A 15,509-nucleotide genomic window follows, 5' to 3' on the forward strand; every position below is an offset into this window, starting at 1 on the left:
CATATTGCGTAATGAGCAGGCACGTGCAGAGAATGTTAGAAAAGCAGGGGATGACATTTCTAAAGGGGCCTTTTGGTGAAAATATCGAAAGAGCAGACCTCCAGGCTTACAACGCGTGTGACACGTTGGGAGCTTGGAGGTCGGCTATTTTCGATGCTTGATGCTACACAGAGTGGGCAATTCTTTCAACATAAGATGCTGCTTTCAATTCAGGAGAGTTTGGACAAGACACAGGTATGTCATGGAAAGAGGGCATTTGCATTTCTTTCACCATAGTAAAAACTGCATTCATGGTCTGGAGAGGGCACTTTTTCACAGACGGATAAAAGGGCACTTGTGACATAGTATTTCTTCATTGTGGTATTGATACTTTTACTGAAGTTAAACCACCGATAGGAACAGGTGTGGATTAGCATAGGCACCTAACTTTTATCAGAGGTGGGGGGGCCCCAATTATCCCCCAACCACCTCTCTCTCTCTCTTGGTGTCAATAAGGATTATTTCCACTCTAATCCTCTCACGTTGTAAACTTTGACAACCAGGGACGTGAAGAGAATGTTAAGAGAGGCAGGGGCTGAAACTTCTAAAAGGGCCTATTCGTGAAAATACTTAAAAAAGCAGACCTCCAAGCTTGGAGGTTGTCTATTTTCGGTGCTAGATACTACACTGAACTAAGCATAATCAAGTCAATACTGGAGATGTGGCGTACGGCATTCAAGTTCAGGAGAGTTTGGACAATTAAGGCAATGGGGACTGCCCATAAGTCCGAAGGTTCATTAGTCTGAAGGTTCATTAGTCCGAATTTAGTTAGGTTTACTGAGGTTAGGGTTGGGGTTAGAGTAATGGATAGTATTCTTAACAAATTCGGACTAATGAACCTTCTGACTAATGAACTTTCAGACCAATGCCATGGCACCTAAGGCAATTCTCTTGAATACTGCTTTTAGGGGTTACATGCTGCCATTCAGACGTCCCCCCATTACCGCTTTTTAGGTATGGCATGGAAAGGGGGCATTTGCGTTTCTTTCACCATAGTGAAAAAAGCATACATACTGTACACGTAGTCTTATCTGGAAAGGGACTTTTTATAGACAAGGGCAGGGGCTCGAGCCCCCTTTGATGTCTATGTGTGCACATGCCTGCTGACAACTTCTTTGACGCGAGGGGGAGGCGAGTCTTTGTGTCATTTTCAGAGCCCTCCGCAACTAGCGTGCCGGGAGTGGCACCATTGGCCGCAAAGGCACAATACATCTTAACATTATTAAAAAGAGGCATGAAAATAAGTGCCGGTTGAGAAAGGAAGCCCACATAGGGCTTATACAAGGTTCTCACCTAAAGAAATAAACAAGTATCTGTTAAACCACAAGTCTAATTTCATCTGCCATTTCCATGAAGGTACATTGAGGGCAAAAATGTTGAAAGCACTTTTTCTATGTACATTTGCGGGGTTAGCATTTCTCCCCCCAGATGTAAAGGTGGGGCAGCCTGTGCTACACTAGCTGTGCTCCACAGGTCAGGTGCCAGTGTGGATAAGTTACTTTCTGTATGGTGGTGCAGCTATCATAGTGTTCCATCAGGTCGTCTTGCTCACAGTAGAACAACAAGGATTCCGGTTCAGATCAGTGAGGCTTAGGCATGAAACGATTTATCGTAAATGGATTAAAATAGCTTCAAACTTCAAACAGAAAACACAGTATTGTAAAAAATGTAAATAGAAAATAGAAGAAAATACTGGATTTGCCACTTCATGGATTCAAAATTCATAAAAACCCACACGTACACAATTAATAACTTTCAAACGGGTGTCTATTTTGGGCATGTCATTTTAGGTGAAATGTTTTTTACAAGATATTTTTCTAAATGAAAAGATGGTGTCATTCCTTTTGTGTGACACCATCATACGATGATAAAGGTATAAAATACAGAATGAATTTATTATCAAATCTAAATACTAAAACTGAAATATGCAGATACAATGTTTGTGCTAGGCAGTGACGATATGGAAAGTGAAGTGTATGGTATAAACAGAAGTCTGGTGGTAAGGTAAACTGTTGTTATGTAATCAGATAATCCTCTGTCTGTCTCTCTAACCTTAACCAGTGAGCTAATTATAGACCACTGTTACACCTGGTGTTAACTTATCTAGGGGGATGGGATTGCTCTTACCCATATGGTTATGGCTAGTGGACTCTTTTTGTATGCATTGGATTTGTATGCATGTCTACGCTGTAAAATCCTCCAGTATACATTTTACACTCTCAAAATGAAGGGCCATTCACACTGAGCACTATACATATAAAAAAATATATAGTTTTAAAACCCTTTCTAAGCCAAGTGGATGGCAGTATTCGCACCAACTATAAAACAAATACAATGGTCAGCTGCTACCCGTGACTTGTAAATAGACTAAGCCCCCATGCCCCCCCCCCCCTTTTTCTCTTTTTCTGCCTTTGTATTTGATGTTATGCTTTTGTAACTGATATTATCCTAGATAAAGTACTATGTTCTATCCGTCTGTCTTTCAATGTTATATGAGATACTTAAAGTGTAGTTCCTGTGGAAATAAGCCTCAGCTTTCTAGGATCTCCTTTTAGTTGACCTTGTACCAGTGATTTGTACTGTCATGAAACTGTACTTTTTTCTATTGCAAACTTCTAATAAATTCTTCAATCAATGGTGAAAGATATAGTTATCTTTATAGTTATCTTGCCCAGGCGCTTTACAGACCTGTAAAGGTCCTATCAACAAAGATTCTTTACATATCACCATGAGTGCCATTCTCACACCTTGCCATACAGTAGTATGAAATGGTAGTCATTTCCCATCTAGTAGTCATTTCTGAGTCTCAAAGTAGACTCAGTACTAAGTGACTACAGTTATATCACATCTCGCCAACATCCTATAATCACTGATGCTAGATCTGTTTAAATGTTTTACTGTTTTGACTTTGTGTTTTCAATTCCAGTTCCTTTATATGTGTTTTCAATTCCAGTTCCTTTATATATTAGTATAGCAACTGCCTCACTGTTGAACAAAACTAAGCCTACAAAAACACTAAACCTCCTCAAGGAATCGTGGGGGTCCCCAGACCCCACTTTGAGAGACAATTTATTTGAATAGTTTTTGTTTTATTGTATGAAATATAAACATAATTGTAAATGGCTCATGACCAAAATACATATTTAATAAATAAAATGTCCTGAAGGGGCAGTCACCTACATAATGTAACAACAGTAGGTTACACAGGTAACATAATTCAAGATACGTTTAGGATTTGCTTTAGAAATTGAAAGGTTTAGCTTTCCCATTATTGTCTGTGCTAATCAGTCATTTAGCCGGGGACTCCCTCTAGGTCCTGTAAGGGTCCATGGACCACATGTTGAGCATCATTCAGTGTTCCTTTTGAAATCATATTTTGATTTTTTAGTTTTAGTCAAAAGTCTTTTGAATACTATGTGTGATAGATGTGGTTTGCAGAGGGTTCACTGTCACATTTATTTTGGCAGTGTCCGATAATAACCACTTTCTGGGGAGATATTTATATTCAATTGGTTTTCCAGACAGTTGGAAAGTGATATATATTCAGCCAGATTGCCATTTAGCAATAATTTGGTTGCTCTGATGAGACAAGGGCCCTTCCCTTCCACCAAACACAGATGCTCAAGGCAGGTATGGTTGTTGCCAAAACATGTATTCTGGTAAACTGGAAATCTCTGACTTCTCCATGTTTCAAGAGATGGCTCAACGAGATGATCTCCTTTGCTAAGTTGGAACAAATCCGTCATGACGGACAGAATACTCAAACTAAGATGTGGAGGCCTTTCCTGGCATTGCTTGACAGTAGTTGAGCATCGGATATCTGGCTGCCATGGTGCAACTTTAATTTATCCACCTGTTTCCGCAAGACTTTACTGTCTGTACTGTAGCATTATCTGCAGGACACTTCCGGTTAACAGCAGACATACAAGCTCACGTTGTCGCAGACGTTGTCGCAGATGCAACCGTTGTGAGCTTGTAGATCACACTTCTGCGCAATGCATGATGGGATGTTGGAAAGTTGTGGATAGACTTTCACTAACTATCCCTGCTTTCTGATGGTCATCGATCCCACCCATGTGTCCCTTTTTTGTGTGGTTGTTTCTGTATGTATTGTCAAGCTTATTATATTGTCTTGTTGTGTATTATTATCAAAAAATCTAAATAAAGTCTTATGAATAAAATCTAACTTTAGCCATATTATTATTATGATTTCACCTCAGGTGGTGTAAAGTAACTAAGTACATGTACTTAAGTACTGTACTTAACACTTATGTTGCAATGATTTTTTCTCTTCAATGTCTCGCGTTGCCATGGTTACCATAGACTTCCATGTAATTGTGCAAGTGTGTAAAAAGTGCACGCCCATGCCTAGATGATGCACCACGTGTGTAGATGCTGTTCACAGCTTTCAAACAAAAAAATCCGCTTGGAAATCCGTTCAGGCATTCATGATTTATCAGCCATTATGTTTTCTACAGATGTAAACAAACATGGCTGCCATGTTTGAAAGAATGGGTTGGTATGGGGGTTAAACATGCAATTTCGCGATCGCGATCATGCCTAATACATTTCTGGAGGTCCAAATTTTTTTTTTTGAAAAAAAAACATTTTTGAAATTTTTTTTTTTTTTTTTTTTTTTTCAAAAACGGCCCAAACTCGGGAAACTCGGGGTTGGCACAGCACTAGTACCAATACAAACTCGGGAAACTCGGGGTTGGCACCATATGTGTTAAGTACAATTTTGATGTATTTGTACTTTACTTGAGTATTTCCAATTTCAAATACTTTTTACTTCTACTCCATTACATCTCGGATCCAAATACTGTACTTTTACTCCACTAAAATGTATTTTTGAACTTTAGTTACTTACAATTACAATATTGCAATACACACATTGAAGGTCGGGTGACATGGCCAAAACAGTTAATTAAGGCTATCAAATTAGCCACATTTTATCCAATCAAATTAATTTATTGTAGTTACTGTACTGAAAGAAGTACTTTCTGTACAGTAACTGCAATACATTAATTTGATTGGGTAATATGGGGGGAGGGGCGGAGTTGAGCGGCGAGCAGTATCTTGTGAAACCCAACATAACTGTGCGAGGAGGAGAAAATGCGACAATTCATAAACCGAATTTTAAAACAAGCAGTTCTAGGGGTAACATTTTTATAGAATCTGTTATAGAATCCACCTTAACCGCGTACAAAGTTCAAGTCTTCTAACAAAAAGGTGTCAGAGATTAGAACGAGGGTCCAGCGATCTCCTCCTCGGCCGCTCTGAGCCCTTTTAGCAGCCATCTCCTGCTGTCTCACCAGAGCACAGCGGAGGACTGAAGTCCGTGGCTCATACACTCTGTGTGTGTAGCCTGTGTGTGTGTATGTGTCAGAGAAGTTTGTGTGTGTGTGTGTGTGTGTGTGTGTGTGTGTGTGTGTGTGTGTGTGTGTGTGTGTGTGTGTGTGTGTGTGCGCGCGTTTGTGCGCGCGTGTACACACACAATAGCTCTCGAAAATAGCCTTGCGGTGCGGCGCTGCTACAAGCTAACAACAACGCATCACGTTGTGCGCGGCACAGCACGACGGTCGAAGTATACATTCACTACTAACTGATACGGCCCGCCTCCTTTTCAGACTGTTTGGAGAAAGACCACGTGACCTACTGTATCATAATGTTAAAATTCTTTGTGTCATCCGGCCTTTAAGAACTTTAGCCCTAATTTATACCTAGGATGCGACAAGTTGTGAGCTTGTAGATCTGCTATTTTCAAATATTTTGTGCTTTTACTTGTGGTACTCTAAGTACATTTTGATGCCAACATTTTCATACTTTTACTCTTGTAACTGAGTATTCCTATATTGCAGTATTGATACTTTTACGTAAGTAAAACATGCGAGTACTTTTTCCACCCCTGCTCACCTCCACGATCATCCTCAGGTCTCTGACGTACATGCGCTCCGTCTCTATGATCTCCATGACGACGCGGTCCAGGTAGGTCAGCTGAGGGTTGGGCGACATGCTGCCGCCGCTGTCGCCGGTCGCCGTGGAGACCGGCTCCTTATTGGTCCGATGGACCTGGTGGACCCACCCCCTGCAGTGGCCACGCCCCCCTACCGGTCCAGTGTCCTCCTCACCTGCCGTTCAACCCACAGCACATCATTCATTATTATCAGCAGGGAATTGGGGTGCAACAGCTAATCCATCTAATCCAGATGATTAACTTAATGTGCAACATTGTTTTCTCACTCAACAGTAAACGAACCAACATAAAGTTTAAGTGTATAGAGGGTATCTGCACATTTCTAAAGTGACAATTTAAGGACTTTTTAATACCTCTAAAATGACAAATTAAACATTGGCCAAATTGTCAAACATTAGAGGCAGAAATTGTGCTCACAACGCGTTGCGAGGCGTTGTGAGCATGTACATCTGCTATTTTCACAATAGGTCTTATACAAAATGTAATTCCTCAACTCTTAGTTCTCATCAGGGTGGGGTGGGGGGGTGGGGTCCCCAGTAGTTAAAATATGATTATTTTGGGGGTCACGGCCTGAAAAGGTTGAGAACCACCGGTCTGGAGCACGGCAGCTCTGAAAATGATCGGAGGATAAAGCAGATGTGACTGACGCCTCCTCGCCGCTTCCGTTTCGTGAAAAGAAATGACTAACAGATGACAGCTTCCGTTCTTGGATTTCGGGAGGTATAGTTCCAGACTTCTATATACAATAGCACAGGATTCCCCAATTAGTTTTCCCCAAGGGCCGAATCATGTCTAGGGTACCAAGCCGAGGGCCACAACATTGCAGGGGGCGACGGCAGCATTCCCGCTAGTCCAGCGACAGTTCAGATATCGTCGTTGTCGGGTGATAATCTTGTATGTCCAAAACCATTCGTTTTGCATTTATCATTTTAAAAATTATTTAAACTAGTGAAAACAGCCGATCTACAAGCACACAACGCCTCGCACCGCGAGGCGTTGTGTGCTTGTAGATCTGCTGTTTTCACTACTTTTGTGCGACGGCCTTGTATGATTTGCGAAAGAACGTACAAATTTGGAGATACGAGATTTCCACCCGACAACGACGACATACTAGTGTTGTTGCTGCTCTTATACCACCATTATTACTGGGGTTGGTGGGGGCCAGACAGTAGCCGCCTAGTATTGGGGGACCCTGCAATAGCATCTGGCGATTGTGGAATAGTTGTCTGGCTACGCAAGACTATATCATTGGTAACACCTGTGAAGAAAGTAAGGAAGAGTCCCAATTTCCGATATGGCTGCCGTGCATAGAGAGGGTAGACCATAGACCAGGGGTCTTCAATGTTTTCAGGCCAAGGACCCCTTAGTCGAGAGAGAGATGAAGCAGGGACCCCCACAACCTGTTCATAGATTCCATATTGTTTCATCGTTTGACAGCACAATCGTCAGTGTATTTTGGATTCATGACGATTTGTGTTTTCAGATATTTAACCACTTGAGCCGTCATTACCTAATAAACTTGACCTTTTACTCTGTACTTGGTCTGCTCTTTTTCCCCTCAACACCAAATCTCTTTGCCGAAAATAGCCGATCTACAAGCTCACAACGCCTCGCAGCGCGGGGCGCTGTGAGCTTGTAGATCTGCTATTTTTTGGCTACAGTTCTCAGAATATGGACGCTAAGGTTCAAGTTATAAAAAGGATTGGAAGATTTGGAGGACCCCTCGTTGAAGACCCCTGCCATAGACATTTTTTTTTTTTTGCCTTTATGCCTTTATTGATAGTATACAGTAGACTGACAGGAAATGGGGAGAGAGAGATGGGGAGTGACATGCGACAAAGGTCGTCCGGCTCGGGAATCGAACCGGCGTCGACGCGGCAACCATGCCTATGTGGCGGTGCCTATGTGGTATGCGCCTTGACCAGTAGGCCACCGGACGCCCCGCTATAGACATTTTCAACCCGTATAATTTTGTCGCCCTCTCGATGCAGCGTTTTATCGTCTGACCTGTATCTGTGTGGGCGTGTCCCTCCGGGGGGCGGAGCTCCAAGTCGATGTGGGCGGGGTTACCGCCGGCAGAGCTCTCAGAGTTGGAGGTGGAGCCCGAGGAGAGGGTGGAGATGAGGCTCACGGGGCGGGGCGGCTGACCCGCCGGCAGGGCCGGGGCGTCCGAGAGGTCAGAGGGCGTGGCGGACGGGGCGCGCTCATTGCTGCTGACGGAGGCCGTTGACAGACGAGGGGATTCTGGGAAAGGAAACGGAACTAGTGTTATTCATAGTATACAGCAGGGTTCCCCAATAGGAGGCCATTTGCGGCCCGCGGGGGGCTACTGTCAGGCCCCCACCAACCCCAGTAATAATGGTGGTATAAGAGCAGCAAGTATATCGTCGTTGTCAGGTGGAAACCTCGTATCTCCAAATTTGTAGGTTCTTTTGCAAAGTAAAGCCCTGCTTCATCATTCAAGGCCGTCTCACAAAAGTAGTGAAAACAGCAGATCTACAAGCACACAACGCCTCACGGTGTGAGGCGTTGTGTGCTTGATCGGCTGTTTTCACTAGTTTAAATCATTTTTAAAATGATAAATGCAAAACGAACAGTTTTGGACATACAAGATTTTCACCTGACATCGACGATATCTGAACTGTCGCTGGAGTAGTGGGAACGCCACCGTCGTCCCCTGCAATGTTGTGGCCCTCGGCTTGGTACCCTAGACATGATTCGGCCCTTGGGGAAAACTAATTGGGGAACCCTGGTATACAGTATAGGGTGGGGATGATGTTTTTGCCCGTCTGTCTGTCTGCGAGCATTTAATTTTGGACACCACTTGACCGGTCAGCATGAAACTTTACACGCCCCTGTAGGCCAAGGAAGGACCTTGATTGATTGTTTGATTATTTTATTAGACAAAAATGGAGAACAGTACAAGTATAGTCATTACAATAAAAATTTAGTACAGTACAAGTACAGTTAAACACCTTGCCTAAAAGGAACATCCCAAATAAGACCTTTTACGGACTTTTTTACGTTGGAAGTCCTTGGTATTCAATTCATGGACATAACAAATAGCAAGCAAAGAAAACGTTCAATAATATCGCAGTTATAAAAACACATGTACAGGTCAGGATAGGGGAAACAAGGGGGTGGGGCTAAGGTAAGGGGGTGTGCTCACTTCTCCCATAGACAGGCCAACATTTTCAAATCGGCCACACGGTGGCTATAAAGCCCCCTTCACGTTTTGGCCGATAACTCTTGAACTGTAGGTCGTACAAAAAAAGGTTTTCCCCAGGATTATTTGGATCATGACAATTCCCTACAGGCCCGTGACATGGCTGCCACCATTCCACGATTTGGCATTTTCTTCAAAACACACTTTTTTGCTTCTACTCCAACATAATTGGTCCAAAACGCAGGCAAATCAGTACACATTACCTCCGGAGTCATGTGATCAACATGTACTGTATGACAGATACATATTGATCACATAACTCCGGAGGTAACATTTGTCATGTTCCATTGGGATTGTCTACGATTGGCTTCCAAAGTTTGTGAGAGGGGCCTGTTCCTCCCAAAGATGTACAGTATCACACATGGATGGAGCCTCTAAGCAGCGCTAAGCCAAAAGCTATTTCACCCCCACCCATAGAGGGGGCCACAAATGTTACAAATAACTGTTTGAATAAACTTTCTGTTTTTTAGCTGGTCAGCAGGACCAGCTCTTTAAACAGATTACATTGTCCTGAGACATTCAGGGGACCTATTTGCCGATTGGCTGTCCATGTCACATGGTCACCGAGCTCATGATCCATTGGCCAGGCCCTCCAGATCTGTACTGCTGTAATGACATATTTTGTCCAGCAGGGAGCACCATTCCTTCACACTGAGGCGGTGCCTGTGGCCAGCCTGCTTGTGATAAATGAAACAGAAGAAAAGAGAGGTCTATACTTGAGTAAAAGTACAAAAGTATTGGCATCAAAGTACAAAATGTTTGTATGATTGCTTGTAGATCGGCTATCATTCTTTGATTTTCACAAGTCATTGTTGACATCATCATCCATTTAAGCTTTATAATTAGCTTCATACTAACATTAACATTATTTTTCTTCTTTCAATTCTAAACGTAGAGATTAGGTTATGAAAGGAAGGTGATTAGGTGATGAAAACTAGCAAAACTATAGCAGCCATTCACTTTAATCAACGCGATGCATCCAATGTAATTGTGATGAGGATGTCAAACAAACGTTAATCACGTCGTATTTAATTATACTTCATCTGTTACAGATGATTGTCCAAATAAACCGTACGTTATTTAAACTGTGAGCCATTTATAGACAATATGCAGTGTTGCCCTGGGCATCGTTGTAGGCTGTAGTAGGTGATGTGTCACACCATCTGCATACCATCTGCATTAACATATGAACTGAACGAGTATGCAAGTTGTCAATGATTTAACTCTATGACCATGATATGGGCTTTGGTGTGAAGTCATGAAAATATCGTACCCTACACAATTTACAAAAGCAACACAAAGTACATTCATTGATGAGCTGCTTCTTCCTGTCATCTGATCAGTGTCCACACAGTAGATTAATTCGAGTTGCATTTTAATATCAAATGAAACAGAGCAAAAACGATGTGCTGAATGAACCAATGCAGTTAGTATCTTCACAAATAATGAGCACATTTCTAGAGACACGGTAACACATTCATTGTACTAAATGACAAGAAAGCATATATTTAGAACGATATGTAGCAGTGAAATACCACAAGATTTTGGAAAATGCCTACAATCAATACACTTATTTGAACACCTTGGTTACATTAAGTTCTGCATAATGCGTACTTTCTGCTTTTGGTACATTTCAATACAAATACTTTTTATACTTGTACTCAAGTAAATTTTGAATACAAGTCTTCCACTTGTATGATACTTAAGTAAAGAATGCGAGTACTTTTCCCACTACTGCCTAATAAGCATGCTAGTTTTAGTAAAATCAGACATCACAGATAGATTTATAGAGTAATAGGCTATATGGCAACTGTAAACTTAGCAGGAGTCCTCCAGGCTATGGGGGAAAGTAGCTGTTGGAAAAAGTACTCAAATGTTTTACACTTGTTTTTTTAAAAGTATCTTAAAAGTATCAATACTGCACTGTAGATGTACTCAGTTATAAGTAAAAGTCACACACACACACACACACACACACACACACACACACACACACACACACACACACACACACACACACACACACACACACACACACACACACACACACACACACACACACACACACACACACACACACACACACACACACACGGGGGGGGGGAGTGACAAAATTCATAGATCTAGAACACAGACTTCATAGATATAGAACACAGAATATGTACAGTACAGTACAGTGAGGTACAGTATACAGTACAGTAAAGTACAGTAAGGTAATACGCAGTTATTACTGTTGTTTGAGCACGCCCGAGTTTTTTCAAAACTTTTTTTTTCCAAAAAACATTTTTTTCCAAAACTTTTTTTTTTTCAAAAAACATTTTTTTTTTTTTTTCAAAAAACATTTTTTTTTTCATCTGACCAGCTTATATATTGACTGTGTCAATTCTTGTTTTTTAAGTTTCTTTTTAAGTGTAATTTATTTTTTTCTATACTTCTGTCCTTTGTGTGTTTAAATGCCTGTTGTTATTTTGCATGAAGTGTGTGTGTGTGTGTGTGTGTGTGTGTGTGTGTGTGTGTGTGTGTGTGTGTGTGTGTGTGTGTGTGTGTGTGTGTGTGTGGTTGCTTGGGAGAGCCATCATTGTTAAAACAATGGAGAGAATGGACGTCACTCAGCTGAACTAGCACTCACCACAGAGATATTTCAGTTATTTAAGAAAACAACCAACAACGTCATTACAACAACACTGTGGTTACGTAATAACCAGTGGTGGAAGAAGTAGTTTGATTTGTTGTTTAAAGTACTGTAGCAATAGAAATACTGTTAAAGTCAATGAAAACAGCAGCTTGTCACTCACAATGCAACTCGTTGTTGAGCATGTGGATCGTCTATTTTTCTTAACGGACAGAGCATAGACAAAGTATCAATTAGTTAATGAAATAATGTGTTGAAATAATAATCAAAATCCACAAAGCAATTTGTAACTAATGCTCTCCTAAAATTGTGAGATGTAGTGGAGTAGAAGTAAAAGGTAATGAAAAATGGATATACTTGTACTCAAGTAAAGTAAATAAAATAAACACCTCCAAATGGTACTCAAGTACAGTACTTGTACTTGAGTACATGTACTTAGTTACATTCTGCCACTGGTAATAGCAGGGTAAGTGTTACAAACACAGCTCATAGTATGGAGAGATCAGAAATGAAACTAAAGCTGTTTAAATCTATAGACGGGCACATTAACACCACAACCCAGGCCAAACATCAACTACTGTTTAATAGGATTTAGGATTTATAAGACACACTTAAACTTCTCTAGCTCTGTTCAACCACCACCGGTAATAATAATGTTGGGAGAGACGGGGATAATGCATTATTCTAGCCATTAAGGTTGGACCTGGAATGATTTTATACTTTAGCTATTGAAAAAGAAGAAATACAAGCTCACAGCGCCACAGCACCAAGCTGTGAACTTTAGGCCTGCCATTTTTGAAAAGTTAAAGCATAAAATAATGGTTATCCCAGTCCAACTCACTGAATACAGACACATTCACACATGCACAATCCACAGGTTGTACTAGATAAACTAAGACTGAAATCCTTATCATTGGCTCAAAGGCTTGCAATAATGAGTAAACTCCGAAAGTTTGGCTTCACAGGTAAAACTACCTGTGGAAAACCTGGGTGTTATCTTTGGCCCTGTCCTCAATTTTTGATAGTACTTTAGCAAAGTCACTAAAATAGCCTTTCGCCATTCTGACAAGAGTCAGACCCTTCCTCCCTCCTTATAGCTTGGCTATTTCCACTATCAATGTTTTTTTTTTTTTTTTTTTTAAGATTTGTTTTTGGGCTTTTATGCCTTTATTGGACAGTAGATTGACAGGAAATGGGGGGAGAGACGGAGAGTGACAAAGGTTGTCTGGATCGGCAATCGGAGACGCTGCCAGGCATCCATGGACCAGTAGCCCAGCGGGTGCCCCTATCAATGTTATTTTTAAGTCATTTATTTGTATATTTAGGTTATGTGTCATATCTGCCAGGTGCAACTTCAAAGCCTACAAGCCAAACAGAAATGTAATTGTCCACAACAAAAACACAATTTAATCGTTAATCACAATTATTTGCATTAACTAACATTCATGTGAGTGAGTGATTGTGATTGGTGGGTTTTCTGCATGTCCAATCACAACATCAGAGGGCAGTTGTCATGGTGATTGGACAACGACACAGGGTTTGATTGACATGTCAGTGCAAGTGCAGTACTCAATTGTTCATTTGTTACATTGATCGATCGCACTCATCGGTGACCAATCATGAGCTGCTTTGAAACAGCTTTGATTGGTAGATGCCATGATGATGTTTGCGTGTGCTTGGCTGTCGAGGACGTACCAATGAACCAATCCAGTGCATGTTTGAGAGCGTATGTGACCCGACCACCTGCACAGAAAACACACATTCATATAGGTATAAACGTATTATAAGATATGATTTCAATATAAGTTCAAACTAGATATTACAGAGAAATAGAAGGCAGTCTCTCTCCTCGCCATGCTTACATTCAAAACACTTTCAAACAGCAACACTTTCCTCCTGACAGCCAACCACTGATGTGTGTGGGTGGGCCTCTCACACACTCACACACACACACACACACTCACACACACACACACACACACACACACACACACACACACACACACACACACACACACACACACACACACACACACACACACACACACACACACACACACACCACCTCCAATGTGACTCCTTCCTGGCAGGACACCAGCTACAACTGTGTGTGTGTGTGTGTGTGGGGAGGGGGGGGGGGCAGTGGACTTCAGACATGCTAGGGGCAGTCGTCGGTTTGCGACCTTTGTATACATTTGAATGCCAACGTGCACGTGCACACACACACACACACACACACACACACACACACACACACACACACACACACACACACACACACACACACACACACACACACACACACACACACACACACACACACACACACACACACACACACACACACACACACACACACACACACCGAGGTCTCTACTGTACTGTTCTATTCCAGTGCAGAGTAGAGTAGCACTGAGACAATGGCAGAGGAAATCACCCCATAGTTTGTAGATTGGCCATTTTTTGCCACGAAGCGAACACAGCACATAAACCACGAAGTATACAATAATAAGGGCTTAAGTGGTTTGTGATGATTAACGTTAAGTTTGCGTGGTGAACATGATGCTACTATGATTCATCCATTCATAAACATACGCAGCCAACACACTGTCATCATAACAATAATACTACAACTCATACCAAACATCAACCTATCGGTGACTGACTGATGACAGACATATTTCATAGTTTTATACTACAATGCACAAAGTGACCAGTTGTAAGCTTGCAGATCTGCTATTTCAGTTTTGTTCTTTTTTTAATATTTGAAAATGTATCAAACGATTATGACAAATATGCAAGATAATTGTTATCTCGAATGACAGATTTATCGAGGAGAGGACGAAATCAATTGAGTCGATGCCTTGCTATGACCCAAACATGTAACTCTGACAGTGTACAAACAGGTCCATTTGGTTCCATTTGTACACTGTCAGTGTTAAGGGGAGACCTTGAAATTTGAAAGTTTTTGAGAAACACTGACTTACCGAACCAGTGTTTGAACCTGCGATCCTCCCACACTCCCCTGAGGAAGACTGCATCCATGTTTGAACGCAGAAAGAAACATTGTCTAACTCCCTCTCTCAGCTGTCCTACTGTCTGTCTCTCCTACACTGTCTCCCTCTCAGCTGTCCTACTGTCTGTCTCTCCTAAACTGTCTCTCTCAGCTGTCCTACTGTCTGTCTCTCCTACACTGTCTCCCTCTCAGCTGTCCTACTGTCTGTCTCTCCTACACTGTCTCCCTCTCAGCTGTCCTACTGTCTGTCTCTCCTAAACTGTCTCTCTCAGCTGTCCTACTGTCTGTCTCTCCTACACTGGCTCCCTCTCAGCTGTCCTACTGTATGTCTCTCCTACACTGTCTCCCTCTCAGCTGTCCTACTGTCTGTCTCTCCTACACTGTCTGTCTCTCAGCTGTCCTACTGTCTGTCTCTCCTACACTGTCTCCATCTCAGCTCTCCAACGGTCCGTTGGGCTTTGTGTTCCGAGGAAGTTAAAGTCCGGCAGTAAAACTTCCTCTTAAGAGTCACTCCCTCCATGCACATGTGCGCACGGGTGTGTGCAAGCGAGAGAGCACACACAAACACACACACACACACACACACACACACACACACACACACACACACACACACACA

At 42.0% G+C, this 15,509-nt stretch overlaps 1 protein-coding gene across 1 annotated transcript in view; it reads right to left on the reverse strand.

Annotated features, from left to right (window-relative positions):
• The window catches only part of LOC308300873 (pleckstrin homology domain-containing family G member 3-like), a 70,283-nt gene that overhangs the window by 26,578 nt on the left and 28,196 nt on the right, over nucleotides 1–15,509 (reverse strand). Inside the window, exons 3-4 of the mRNA XM_080744769.1 lie at nucleotides 8,024–8,260; nucleotides 5,956–6,170 (exon numbers count right to left, since the gene is read on the reverse strand). Of these exons, the coding sequence (XP_080600895.1) occupies nucleotides 5,956–6,170; nucleotides 8,024–8,260 (452 nt within the window). The remainder of the gene's footprint in view (nucleotides 1–5,955; nucleotides 6,171–8,023; nucleotides 8,261–15,509) is intronic.

This window comes from Nannobrachium achirus (genome assembly GCF_963921795.1).
Source record: "Nannobrachium achirus genome assembly, chromosome: 16".
Lineage (NCBI taxonomy): Eukaryota > Metazoa > Chordata > Actinopteri > Myctophiformes > Myctophidae > Nannobrachium > Nannobrachium achirus.